Consider the following 13,339-nt stretch of genomic DNA (forward strand, 5'->3'; position numbering starts at 1 on the left):
TGTTCGTTGGTCACGTGTTCACGTTGCCGTGAGAGATTGAGGGAGAGCGGCGGCGAGTACAGAATGATGAGTGACGAGTGGACGGAGAGCGGGCAAGATGACCACTCAGCTTTGGTGCCGAAAGATGTGAGTTTGTTTAGTGCGGGATTATGGAGTTATTGTACCACATATGTTTGGAGTGATGCTAGAGGTCGGTGCTCCTTCAGCCGGGCTGAATGTGAGATGAAGCTCAGTTTGTTTATCGACAGCCAGTGTTGAACCTGGAGGACCCTCTGCTCCTGAAGGGGATAAGAGAGAACTGAGAGAGTTTGAACGTTGAATAAACTGAGTAATTGGTGTGTGTGGAGGGGAGAACGAAGTTGAGAAGCTGTACACTCTTAATAGGATTGTTGGCAAGTTCTTATGTGGCCACTGGTAAAATAATTGTATGAACAGCTGGATAAGTAGTTGATCACGAATTTGTAAAGAGGCAAACTAGTGTACAAACTTGCAAGTTTTTGGTTAAGGCATCCATGCTTAGCGTGTTTTAAAACGGGTCTCTGGACTCCTAACAGCATTTAAGAAGGCTTCTCACAACTATGAGCAAATCTGAGTACGTGGAGTTGCAAGTAGCTTTGGTTCTGTAGCGTTCCTTGATCACATGTCAGGTCATGTGGTGATGAGTTTACACTTACTACATAAACTGACAAGCTACTCTAACTACAGCCATGATTTCCTGTATTGCACTGTTGTCAGGCTCCCTAGTGTACCTTTTATAGAATCATGGAAACAGACCCTTAGGTCCAACCTGTCCATGCTGACCAGATATCCCAACCCAATCCCACCTGCCAGCACCTGGCTCCTGATGAAGGGCTTTTGCCTGAAATGTTGATTTTGCTGCTCCTTTGATGCTGCCTGAACTGCTGTGCTCTTCCAGCACTACTAATCCAGAATCTGGTTTCCAGCATCTGCAGTCATTGTTTTTACCTCCAAACCCTTCCTATTCATATACCCATCCAGATACTGTTAAATGTTGCAATTGTACTAGCCTCCACCACTTCTTCTGGTAGCTCATTCCATACACTTACTACCATCTGTGTGAAAACATTGCCCCTTGGATCTCTTTTATATCTTTCCCTCTCACTCTAAACCTCAGCTTTTAATAAACCTCTATAAGGTCACCCCTCAGCCTGTGATGTTCTAGGGAAATCAGCCGTAGCCTATTCAGCCTCTCCCTACAGCTCAAATCCTCCAACCCTTGCAACATTCTTGTAAATCTTTTCTGAACCCTTTCAAGTTTCACAACATCTTTGCAATAGGAAGGAGACCAGAATTGCATGCAATATTCCAACAGTGGCCTAACCAATGTCCTGGACAACTGCAACATGACCACCCAACTCCTGTACTCGATACTCTGACCAATAAAGGAAAGCATACCAAACACTGCCTTCATTATCCTATCTACCTGCGACTCCACTTTCAAGAGGCTATGAAGGTCTTTTTGTTCAGCAATCCTCCCTAGGACCATACTATTAAGTGTAAAAGTCCTGTTAAGATTTGCTTTCACAAAATGCAGCACCTCACATTTACCTAAATTAAACTCCATCTGCCACTTCTCAGCCCATCGGCCTATCTAATCAAGATCCCATTGTAACCTTCTTCGCTGACCACCTCACCTCCAATTTTGGTGTCCTCTGCAAACTTGCTAACTATACTTATGCTCACCTCCAAATCATTATATAAATGATGAAAAGTAGTGGACCCAGCACCAATCCTTGTGGTACTCCGCTGGTCACTGGCTTCCATTCTGAAAAACAGCCCTCCACCACCACCCCCTCTCTTCTACCTTTGAGCCACTTCTATATCCAAATGGCTAGTTCTCCTGTATTCCATGAGATCTAACCTTGCTAATCAGTCTTCCATGGGAAACCTTGTCAAATGTCTTAGTGAAGTCCATATAAATCACATCTATTGCTCTGCCCTTAGTAATCCTCTTTGTTACTACTACAAAAAACTCAATCAAGTTTGTGAGGCATGATTTCCCACGCACTAAGCCATGTTGTCTATCCCTGATCAGTCCTTGTCTTTCCAAATACACGCACATCCTGTCCCTCAGGATTCCCTCTAACAACTTGTCCACCACTGACTTTAAGCTCACTGGTCTATAGTTGCCTGGCTTGTCTTGCCATCTTTTCTTAAACAGTGGTACCACGTTGGCCTGCCTGCAGTCTTCTGGCATCTCACCTGTGACTATCAATGATACAAATATCTCAGTAAGAGGCCCAAAAATCGCTTCCCACAGAGTTCTGGGGTACGGCTGCTCAGGTCCCAGGGATATCCACTTTTATGCGTTTTGTTATTGTACACGATTAGGTGGTTCAGCTTCTTGTGTCAATTTTGCCCCTGTATTCTGTATCCCAATTTTGCGGATCCTCTTATGTTCCTCCTTTTTTAAAAATTGTCCTATTGCCTTTTTAAGTCACTAAGTTTCTGTTAGCTGCTTGTGGTGAAAGACCTCATGGTCTATTGGTGCATGATGAAAAGGTCTGCTTCTTAGTAACACGGTGGCTCAGTGGTTAGCACTGCTGCCTCACAGCACTAGGGACCTGGATTCAATTCCCACCTCTGGCACTGGTCTGTGTGGAGTCTGCACGTTCTCCCTGTGTCTGCGTGGGTTTCCTCCAGTTGCTCCGGTTTCCTCCCACTGTCCAAAAATGTGCAGATTAGGTGAATTAGCCATGCTAAATTGCACATAGTATTAGGTGCTTTAGTTGAGGTAAATGTAGGGGAATGAATCTGATGGGTTGCTCTTCAGAGGGTTGGTGTGGATTTGTTGGGCCGAAGGTCTTGTTCCCACACTGTAGGGAATCTCTACTCTTCTAGAAAAGTATAGAACTTCAGAGCTGCAGTATGTTTTGGCATAAAGTCTCTTCAGGATAATGAGAGGGAGTGTCAATTGAAATATATAAATTTTTGAAACCGCAGGAATAATGTTTCCTCTGTCTTGGAGTGGGGGTGTGGTACATGATGTAAGTTATTTGGTGAGTTGTGTCAAGTTCTTTCTAAAAGTATGTCTGTAGATTGCATATAACTTCTTTCCACTGGTTGAACTAGTAAAAGAAGGTTCTTCTGACCTGGGGGTAGATCAGCTACTTAAGTGAAATGCTTCAGTCTACTACTGGTGCTGTATCAGTTTGTAAATACAGAGGTGGGCAGAATATTTCTTAAATAGTGAAAAGTTGGGAAGTGTGTGTGTGTTTTCGGGATCTGGATGTCTTTACTCATGAGTCACTAAAAGCTAGCATTTGAAACCTTGCATAGAAGAAGGGACAGCAGAATCCCTTATAAAAACATAGCACTAATAGACTTTAAGACAACTAACAGTGGTTTATGTAGTCATTTGATTCCAGATTTAGTGAATTACAATTTCACCAGCTTCCATGGTGGAATTTGAACCAATGTCCCTTGAAGTTAAGGCTGGATCTGTGTGGATGTTTAGCACAGTGACATTATCACTGTGATTCACCTTTTATCAGTTAACCTTCTAATTACTCAAATGTATTTGTAAAATGATAAGTTGGCATTCATTTCAAGAGGATTTGAGTACAAAAGTAAATTTTGTAGGATGGTGAGATCCTTGTCAGAGATTGAGGTAATTGGTATTCTCAAGTGTTGAAAATTGAGGTGATCCTACTGAAACTTCCAAAATTCTTACAGGATGATACTGGTTGTCTATAGATAGGATGGATCCCTGGTTTGTTTATCTGGAGCCAAGGGACATAATCTCAGGATAAGGATAGTATCTTTAAGATTGAGACCAGGAGGAATTTTTTCACTCTATGGTGAGTCATTGTCTGTCTGTCGTTGGGAAGTTCAATTATTCAGCAAGTTCATGACAGGGAGGGAAATGGTATTGATTAACTTTGATTTGCAATGATAGGTCAAGCCTGTTGAATCTACTGGTCAGCTCCTGTACCTTTGTTCCTCACACAAGGAATTATATTCTCAAAATATGGGGAAAGCCATTTAAATCTGAAATGAAAAAGCTCTTCACTAATGGTCGTGAATCTGTGGCAATCTCTACCACCTCTGGCTTTGAGGCTGAGTAATTGAATATATTCAAGAAGAGAGCTTTCTACATACGAAAGATATCACCTCAAATGGGAAAGAATAGGAGTATGGAGTTGATTGTGGATTAGCTGTGATCATATTGAATGACACAGCAGACTTGGTGGACCAAATTGCCGATTTTATACTCTGTTTCACTGCAGATGTGGTCTTGCCAATGCTCTCCTTTTTTTTTTTGAATATTCCATCACCCTTGCTATAAATGATGACATTCTGTTTGCTTTCCTAATGACTTGCTGTACTTGCGTTATAGGTTCAATTACCTTCTCCTAGATTTGTCTGTGAGCCTCCTAATTCTCTTCCCTTTTAACTCGGTCATTCAGAGATGCAACAAAATGTGTTGGTTTCCAAATCCAATCCATGTCATTTGTTACCCCTTTTTTTTTGTACACTAGTTATAGCTTAAAGCCTAGACATCATCCACAATCAACTGTTACACTCAGTCCTCTGAACCATCCTCCAAGCCTATCTGATAACTTGCAATTTGCAGTCGCTCCAAACAAACCTTTCCCAGTTTTCCAAATTAGCATCATCCATCAGCAATGCTCATTCAATCTATAACTTATCCTAGGAGAATCTTGGGCCAATCTTTAATGGTAGGCAACCTTTTGACATGTTAGGAATTGGTTGGCTAGTAAAATTGTTAAACCCCATCCAAATTACCTTTCAGATGTTTGGTGATAAGTTGTGGGGTGAGCTAGTTATGATCAGTTGGAATGAGTGGTAGGAGGATCATTTTGGAAAATTATTATCCAAAATTTTTCAATATTTTCATTCCATTATTTTTAAGAATTGTACTCAGTTTGTCCCCTTGAATCTAAATAATAAGCTTATGCTTGTGACCAAAAAATTCAAGCCTAGCTCTGAGTCTTATGATTTTTTTTTACAAACTCTTACCTTAATTGGATGTACAGATGTAGTGATGCATAGACAGAGTATTTCAGATTTTTAAAAGTCTGAGATAAAATCAAAATGCAGGAAATACTCAGGTCAGGCATCTTTTGAGGTGAAAACCTTGTGTTTCAGGCTGAACCTGAAATGTTATTGTCTTCCCCCTCAACCAAGGCTGCAGACTTGCAGAGAATTTCTGACACTCTTGTTTCTCATCCTATTTTGCTGATCTAGGTAATGGTTCACCAAGCAGCATTTTAGATGGTTTTTCTCACTAATGATCTCACCTATGGTGTTTTGTTTTAGGCACCTCAAACATAGGTTAACCTCTGATCTACTGAAAAGATCATTGAAACCCCTTAAAGTTTAGCCTGTCCTTATCTATTAACCAATATTTTCTAAAGTGGGGAATTGAAACTAGGATACCACATTCTAACCATTGATTTTAGTTTAACTGAGAGGTTTTACAGATCATAGAACTAAACCCAACATGCTTTACTTTGTATTTGTCAAGTCTTTTAAAAATAGCAGCAGGGGAAGACCATTCAGCCTTTTGAATGATTTTGATTGATCCTGTTCAGTGAGATTGTGACTTGGTTCTTTTTAAACCTTTTGCCTAAGAAAAATTAGTTTCTCTGCTTCTAAAATTTGAACTGTGCCTACTGCTTTTCTTTTGTAGGATGAAGTATTTTTAGACTTTTGCAATCCTTCATAGAAGTTTCTTAACTGTTGTCTGAATAGCCTAGTCTCGTTTTAAGGTTACATCCTCTTGTAACCTTAACTTCCTTGCAATCCCAGAAGTTTGTTTCTTTACCCTACTAATTCCTTTCAAAATTCTTAAATGTCGATCAAGGCACTCTTTAACTGTCAATATGCAAAGCAATATACACGTAGTTTGTAAACATCTCCTTGTACACTACTCTAACCATTGAACCCTGTTAAGTGAGTCAAGAGACTTATATTGTACTACTACCATGGAGAGCGAACAGGGTTGAAAGATCAAATAACCACCTCTATAATATCATTCTGATTCTATTCTTTTAATGTATTTTAACTTTCCTTTACAGTTGCAGGCTGATCATGATTGATTTCCTGCCAATAGCTTTTTACAAGCTTTGTAACATTCTCTGCTCGTGGGCAGGTAATATGCACATTAAATTTCCTTACACGTGAATCATTACTTTCAAGTAGAATTTCATTAATTTTACATTGATTTCTTCCTTCCCTTTTTTTATATATAGTACTGCAGCTGTATTACTATGTGTAAGTATATGTGATGCATCCTAAAGTATTTGTGGGCCCTTTATTTTTGCATGGAAGCAATGCATGATTGTTTCATTTGACTAAAGCTATTTGTTAATGTTTAATATATCATTAACATTCTGGTGTCTTCTGAAATCCAGAAATTTGGGTCAAGCAATCCCATTTGCTTCAAGATTGCATCCATTGGAATGCCTCAGAGGGAGGGAGGAAATGCCATTATGAATGACTGAGGAGAGTGCAGAATGAACATAATGGTTGAACTAAAAGTGCTTTTTGAGAAAGATGAACAAAAATGAATAGTTGTACTAATGCCAGCTGAATTAATATGCTCTCTTTAAATAGAGTTGTTCAAAACTTCTTTCTATGTTGCATTGGAAAAATGTTGCTCAAAATTTACATTCTGTAGTCAATTGATTTGGCAGTTTGTTTCATAAAGATTCATAACCAAAGTGTCAGATATTTTGGTTTAGTAAAACTTAGCATAGTGGTATCATGTAATCAGTGTATCCAAAGCCCAGCCAATACTGAAATAGTGGCTTCCTGATTTCAGTACAAAGGTTGGGAATGTGTACGTGCAGTGAAACTACCTACCAGCAGGATGCAGGCGGTTTCTATCCTAATTTTATCTTTATGAATCAGTAAGGAAATTTTAAATGGTGTAGTTTGGTTAAGTGGCTCTTCATCAAATACATTGCAGCCCACCCCAAATTAATTTGGCAACGCGTATGTTGCAAATGTCAGTGCATAGTCATATACTTCAACCACTTTTATATTAGTTTTTTATTCCTTTAGCCCATTTGATGCAGTGAGACATGATTTTTTTTAAAGAAACACCTTGGTGAAACAATTCAGTTAAACAAAGTGTTTTATTAAAAGCTAAAAATCTAAAAACAATTAAATGCTTGAAATGTGCAAGTTGGACAACACCTATTTAGCCCACACCCTTTGAGCAGAAGCTTTTATCATTATAGTGAACATGCTGTAGGTGGAAGTTATATACTGCTAGATGCACTGTGGATTCAGTTACAAGTCAAACACTTCACTATGACTTTTCTTTCAAACTTAATGCAATTTTATTTTTGCAGGCAACACAGCACCAAGAATCAGCACGAGCTTCCTTTGCTTCCTCTGTGTTTAACATAATGCATGCTATCATGGGAAGTGGTATTCTGGGTTTGGCATATGCAATGTCAAATACAGGTATTATTGGCTTCAGGTAAGAAAGCAAGACTTCATTGCACTTGATGTGTTTTAATCACTTGACATCCCAAGTTGTTTGCCCATAGACAGACCCTCTAAAGATACAGGAACTCTGTTTGAATCTTAGAAAGATCTGATTCTTAAATGAAGAATCCAAATAATTACAATGAAATTCAAGTTAGTATACCTTTTTATTACTTCTCCATTTGAGCTCAAACATGATCCCATCTTCCAACATGTGTATGCTTGTAGAAGTTTAAAACGCTGCCTGAATTTGCACTGTCTCATTCATGCATCTTGTTTGTTTATCTACATTGGTTCCTGATTAAGCAATACCTGTTTTCATTTGCAAATCCAGTCATAACTTTGTCTTTCCTCACTCTCTCATTTTCCCTAATTCTAAAACATTTAAATACCTGCACTTCATACTTCAATTGGCCTTTGTACTTTCCTGAGTTTTAATGGGTCTTGTAGCTATTAAGGCCCAAACCTGAAATTTGCTCCTTGAAGTGTTCTACCACCCCACATTGTTTTAAAATACTCTTTTAAAGTAAATGTATGGCTAAGTGTGCACTAATATCATTTTATGGACTGCTGTCAATTTTTACAAAGGTCCTGCCAAACAATTTAGATCAAATTACTCCATTAACTCTGCTATCTCAATATAAGACCTCCTGACTCCCCAATGCCTGTCTAATATTGTTGTGGTTCTGCTCGCCGAGCTGGAAGTTTTTGCTGCAAACGTTTCGTTCCCTGGCTAGGGAACATCATCAGTGCTGTTGGAGCCTCGTGTGAAGCGCTGCTTTGATGTTTCTTCCGGTATTTATAGTGGTTTGTTCTTGCCGCTTCCGGGTGTCAGTTTCAGCTGCAGTGATTTGTATGTGGGGTCCAGGTCGATGTGTCTGTTGATGGATGTTCTTGCCGTTTCCGGGTGTCAGTTTCAGCTGTAGTGGTTTGTATATGGTGTCCAGGTCAATGTGTCTGTTGATGGAGTTTGGGGATGAATGCCATGCTTCTAGGAATTGTCTGGCTTGTCCTATGATAGTGGTGTTTTCCCAGTCAAATTCATGTTGCTGGTTGTCTGAGTGTATGGCTACTAGAGATAGCTGGTCGTGTCGTTTTGTGGCTAGCTGATGTTCATGGATGCGGATTGTTAGCTGTCTTCCTGTTTGTCCTATATAGTGTTTTGTGCAGTCCTTGCATGGTATTTTGTAAACTACGTTAGTTTGGCTCATGCTGGGTATTGGGTCCTTTGTTCTAGTGAGTTGTTGTCTGAGCGTGGATGTTGGCTTGTGTGCTGTTATGAGTCCTAAGGGTCGCAGTAGTCTGGCTGTCAGTTCTGAGATGCTCCTGACGTATGGTAGAGTGGCTAGTCCTTTTGGTTGTGGCATGTCCTCGTTCCTCGGTCTATCTCTTAGGCATCTGGTGATAAAGTTGCGTGGGTATCCGTTTTTGGCGAATACCTTGTATAGATGTTCCTCTTCCTCTTTTCGCAGTTCTGGTGTACTGCAGTGTGTTGTGGCCCTTTTGAATAGTGTCCTGATGCAGCTTCGTTTGTGGGTGTTGGGGTGGTTACTTTCATAGTTTAAGACTTGGTCTGTGTGTGTTGGTTTCCTGTGTACCCTTGTGGTGAATTCTCCGTTGGGTGTTCTCTCTACTAACACGTCTAGGAATGGGAGTTGGCTATCCTTTTCCTCTTCTCGTGTGAATCGGATTCCTGTGAGTGTGGCGTTGATGATTAGGTGTGTTTTTTCTATATCTGTGTTTTTGATGATTACAAAGGTGTCATCAACATACCTGATCCCGAGTTTGGGTTGGATTTGTGGTATGGCTGTATGTTCTAACCTTTGCATAACTGCCTCTGCTATGAGTCCCAAGATTGGTGATCCCATGGGTGTTCCATTGATTTGTTCGTATATCTGATTGTTGAATGTAAAGTGTGTGGTGAGGCACAGGTCCAGTAGTTTAAGTATGCCGTCCTTGTTGATAGGTTCGGCCTCCTGTGTTCTGTTATGTATGTCCAGTAGGTTGGCTATTGTTTCTCTGGCTAGGGTTTTGTCAATTGAAGTGAACAGTGCCGTCACGTCGAATGATACCATGGTTTCTTCTTTGTCTATGCAAGAACAAACCACTATAAATACCGGAAGAAACATCAAAGCAGCGCTTCACACGAGGCTCCAATAGCACTGATGATGTTCCCTAGCCAGGGAACGAAACGTTTGCAGCAAAAACTTCCAGCTCGGCGAGCAGAACCACAACAACGGATACCCGAGCTACAAATCTTCAATCAGATTTTAAAGCCTGTCTAATATCTAAAATGCACAAGTCAGGCATATGATGAAATATTCCCCACTGCCTGGATGAGTGTAGCTCCAACAACACTAAGTCTGATGCCATCCAAAACAAAGCAACTTGGTTGGCACCACATCCATCCACTCTCTCCCTCAAATAGCAGTATGTACCATCTACGCAATGCAGAAATTCACTAAAGCTCCTATAAACACCACCTTCCAAATCCTTAACCACTACTATCTAGAAAGACCATGGCAACTAATAGACGGGGATATCACTTGCGAGTTCCCCTGCAAGTCACCCATCAACCAGATTTGGAAATATCTCTCCTTTTTGATGTCACCTGATCAAAATCCTAGAAATCCTTTCCCAACAGTGTTGTGGATCTGCCTACACCACATAGACTACAACAGTTCAAGAAGGCAGCTGACTACCACCATCTCAACGCCAACTGGGCATGGGCAATGTCCACAATCTATGAATGAATTTAAAATGTTACTGTTGATAGTTTTGTTCATAGCCTATGTACTAACTGATGTATGCCAATTAATGTTTGTTTTTTAACATTTAATTTACGAACCCAACTGATGTTATCACTGATATTTCAGATTCAGGCTGAAACCTGGCTTGTTAAAACAAGAACGCACACATTTGGATCTAATGCAGCATCAAACTGATGAAACACAGTAGACAAACAGAAGGCTGGAAGAACATAGCAAGCCAGGCCATATCAGGAGGTGAAGTCAACATTTCGGGGGTAACCCTCCTTCCAGCCTCCTGTTTGTCTACTTTGGATTCCAGCGTCTGTAGATTTTGTTTTTGTCTGTAATTGCTACAACACCAGCCCACAATGTTGCAGACGTGTAAAACAAATTTTATAATAAGAGATGAGAATAAGAAGAAACAGAATGATCTACTTGTAGCACAAGGATTAGGTGCACAGTAAAAGTATAATCTTGTCCCAAAGCACCTTTTTTTTTTATAAATTGAACAGAATGTCATCTTGAAGTAACTTATTCAGGGGTTTATCTTGATGCTTTTAGTCAGGCTTAACTCTTCTCACTAAGGTGATCCATTGCACTATATAACATTCTTTTCTCAGGAGTGCTGATCTTTTCCAGCATTTTCATCGAAGGACTTCAGAGTTGCTTAAAAACAAAGGAAAAACTTTTTAAAAACTCTCTAAGCTATTGGTATTTTCTTGAACTTTTAAGCAAAAACCTCTCCTGACCTTAAAACTAGGACTTGTGCATCTTGTTCAGTATTAAACCCTTTCAATGTGTACACAAAACAACTATTAATACTAAAGCCAGGCATCAAACTGTTTTTGGAAAAAAAATCACCATGTGGAAACTGAAAAATCTATTAATTCAATAGAAACCATTGAGGATGGCTTAAAGTTGTTTAAGGCAGCATAGCATGGTAGTTATTTTTGTTCCTCCTGTCAATCCTAACATTGTATTGGTTCATTCAACACCTGGATATCTAGCTGCAGTTTAGATAGAGAAAATATGGCAATGTTTACTACAACAAATTATCATTAATCAATCTGAGAGTCTATATACTGCTTTGTTTTAATCCTGCAGTCTCCTATTGCTGTTTGTTGCTGTTATGGCTGCATATTCAGTACACTTGCTGCTCGTGTTGTGCGAACAAACTGGTGAGTTTAGTTTTAAATTGCACTTACAAGGTGAAAGAATTCAATAAGTGGCTTTAGGGGCTGATAACACCACTAGGGCTAGACTTAATCCAGAGACCCAAGCAATGTTCTGGGGACTTGGGTTCAAATCCTACTGTGGTAGATGGTGGAATTCAAATTTTTTTTAAAGGCATCTGAAATTAACAGTCTCTAATGATGACCAGTTTCCTTTTTGGAAAGGAAACCTATCTGGTTCATTTAATGTTAATTTTTCATTTCAAGATGGAAATTGCCATCCTTCTGTGATCTGCCTTGCATTTAATCCCAGATAGCAATGTACCAGATTTTTAACCGCCCTGTGGACAATCAGTCACAGGCAATAAATACTGGTATAAGCAGTGACATTGACATCCTGTCAAGGTGGTTTGTAAAAGTAATGGTGAAATTTATTTTGCTAAGTATTTAATATCTATTCTTTTAAAAAAAGTTCATGGGGCACTTGCTTACTATTATCAGATAAACATAATGTGGGGAGTATTTTTAAAAATTGAACTGGAAAGGGAAGAGTAGCATTATTCTAATTGTATAAATTACTTTTGAAGAAGAAGAAGAAGAAGAAACAACCTAGTTCTCTGCTAACGGTTCCCTTGTAAATCCACAGCACTGACTACTTATGAAGACCTTGGGTTTTGTGCCTTCAAGACAACTGGAAAGGTAATAGGAAAATACTTGTTGCTGCACACAGGTTTATTAGACTCACAAGTAAGCTCTTGAATGTAACACACTAAGAAAAGCAAGTATCCGTAGAGCCCTCAGGTGATCCTATTGACTGAAAGCAAGTTGCTGCTCTTCATTTCCATGTACTGACTAGCCTATCAGCACTGCCATTCTTTGTCAATTAGATGAATATTCTGTAGTGTCTATTCCCCCACACTCTCTCTATTGGATGTGGTTGTTGTGCTCTGACAGATTTGACTTCACACTGGATACTAAAACTACCATATACTGTTATGATCACCAGAAGGCTTAGCGCTATCACCTCTGACTCAAAGTTGTCAGTTGTAGGACTTAAGTGCAAAATTTAGGCTGCTACTTCAGTGCCATAGTAAAGGATTTCTAAATTTTTAAGAAAGCTTTTGAACTAAATTTTAAATTGAGATTCTATGCCTACTTAGCTAGAAGTTCTCAAATCTTTGCAAATAATATATTAGAACACAGAACATAGAAACGTTCAGCACAGAAAGGCCTTCAGCCCATGAAATTGTGCCGAGGATTATTCCTAATCTAAAATAAAATAACCTAACCTATGCACCCCTCAATTCATTGCTGTCCATGTGCATGTCCAGCAGTTGCTTAAATGTCCCTAATGACTCTGCTTCCACTGCTACCACTGGCAATGCATTCCATGCATTCACAATTCTGTGTAAGGAACCTACCTCCAATGTCTCCATATACCACCTTCCTAATATCATAAAACTAATGACCCCTTGTGCCAGTCATTCCTGCCCTGGAGGAAAATCTCTGGCTATTGACTGTATCCATGTCTCTTATTACCTTTTATATATCTCTTTCTTCCTTCTCTCCAGGGAAAAAAGTTCGAGTTTAGTCAACCTCTCTTTGTAAGGCAAGCCCTCCAGTCCAGGCAACATCCTGGTAAACTTTCTTTGCGCCCTCTCCAAAGCCTCCGTATCTTGGAGATAATAAGATGACCAGAACTGGACACACTATTCCAAATGTGGTCTCACCAGGGTATTGTAGAGCTGCAGCAAAACCTCGCGGCTCTTAAACTCGATCCCCCTGTTAAGAAAGCCAAAACACCATAAGCTTTCTTAACAATTTTGAGGGGTCTATGCACTTGAACACGAAGATCCCTCTGTTCCTTCACACTACCAAGAATCCCGTCTTTAATCCTATATTCAGCATTCAAGTTCGACCTTCCAAAATGCA

At 39.7% G+C, this 13,339-nt stretch overlaps 1 protein-coding gene across 10 annotated transcripts in view; it reads left to right on the top strand.

Moving 5' to 3' along the window:
- Nucleotides 1-22: 22 nt before the first annotated feature.
- Nucleotides 23-13,339, top strand: part of slc38a6 (solute carrier family 38 member 6) — a 77,000-nt gene continuing 63,683 nt past the window's right edge. For 8 of the 10 annotated variants that reach the window (XR_009644940.1, XR_009644939.1, XR_009644938.1 and 5 more), the window contains exons 1-4: nucleotides 23-126; nucleotides 7,347-7,477; nucleotides 11,340-11,413; nucleotides 12,054-12,106. Coding sequence is in view for 6 of the 10 variants with exons in the window: in XM_060828533.1 (XP_060684516.1) it covers nucleotides 64-126; nucleotides 7,347-7,477; nucleotides 11,340-11,413; nucleotides 12,054-12,106 (321 nt within the window). In the remaining 4 variants the exon portion in view is untranslated. Of the gene's footprint in view, nucleotides 127-6,065; nucleotides 6,140-6,239; nucleotides 6,262-7,346; nucleotides 7,478-11,339; nucleotides 11,414-12,053; nucleotides 12,107-13,339 lie in introns of all 10 variants that reach the window. The other 2 variants (XM_060828534.1, XM_060828536.1) reach the window with 2 other exon arrangements.

This window comes from Hemiscyllium ocellatum, chromosome 8 (genome assembly GCF_020745735.1).
Source record: "Hemiscyllium ocellatum isolate sHemOce1 chromosome 8, sHemOce1.pat.X.cur, whole genome shotgun sequence".
Classification (NCBI taxonomy): Eukaryota; Metazoa; Chordata; class Chondrichthyes; order Orectolobiformes; family Hemiscylliidae; genus Hemiscyllium; species Hemiscyllium ocellatum.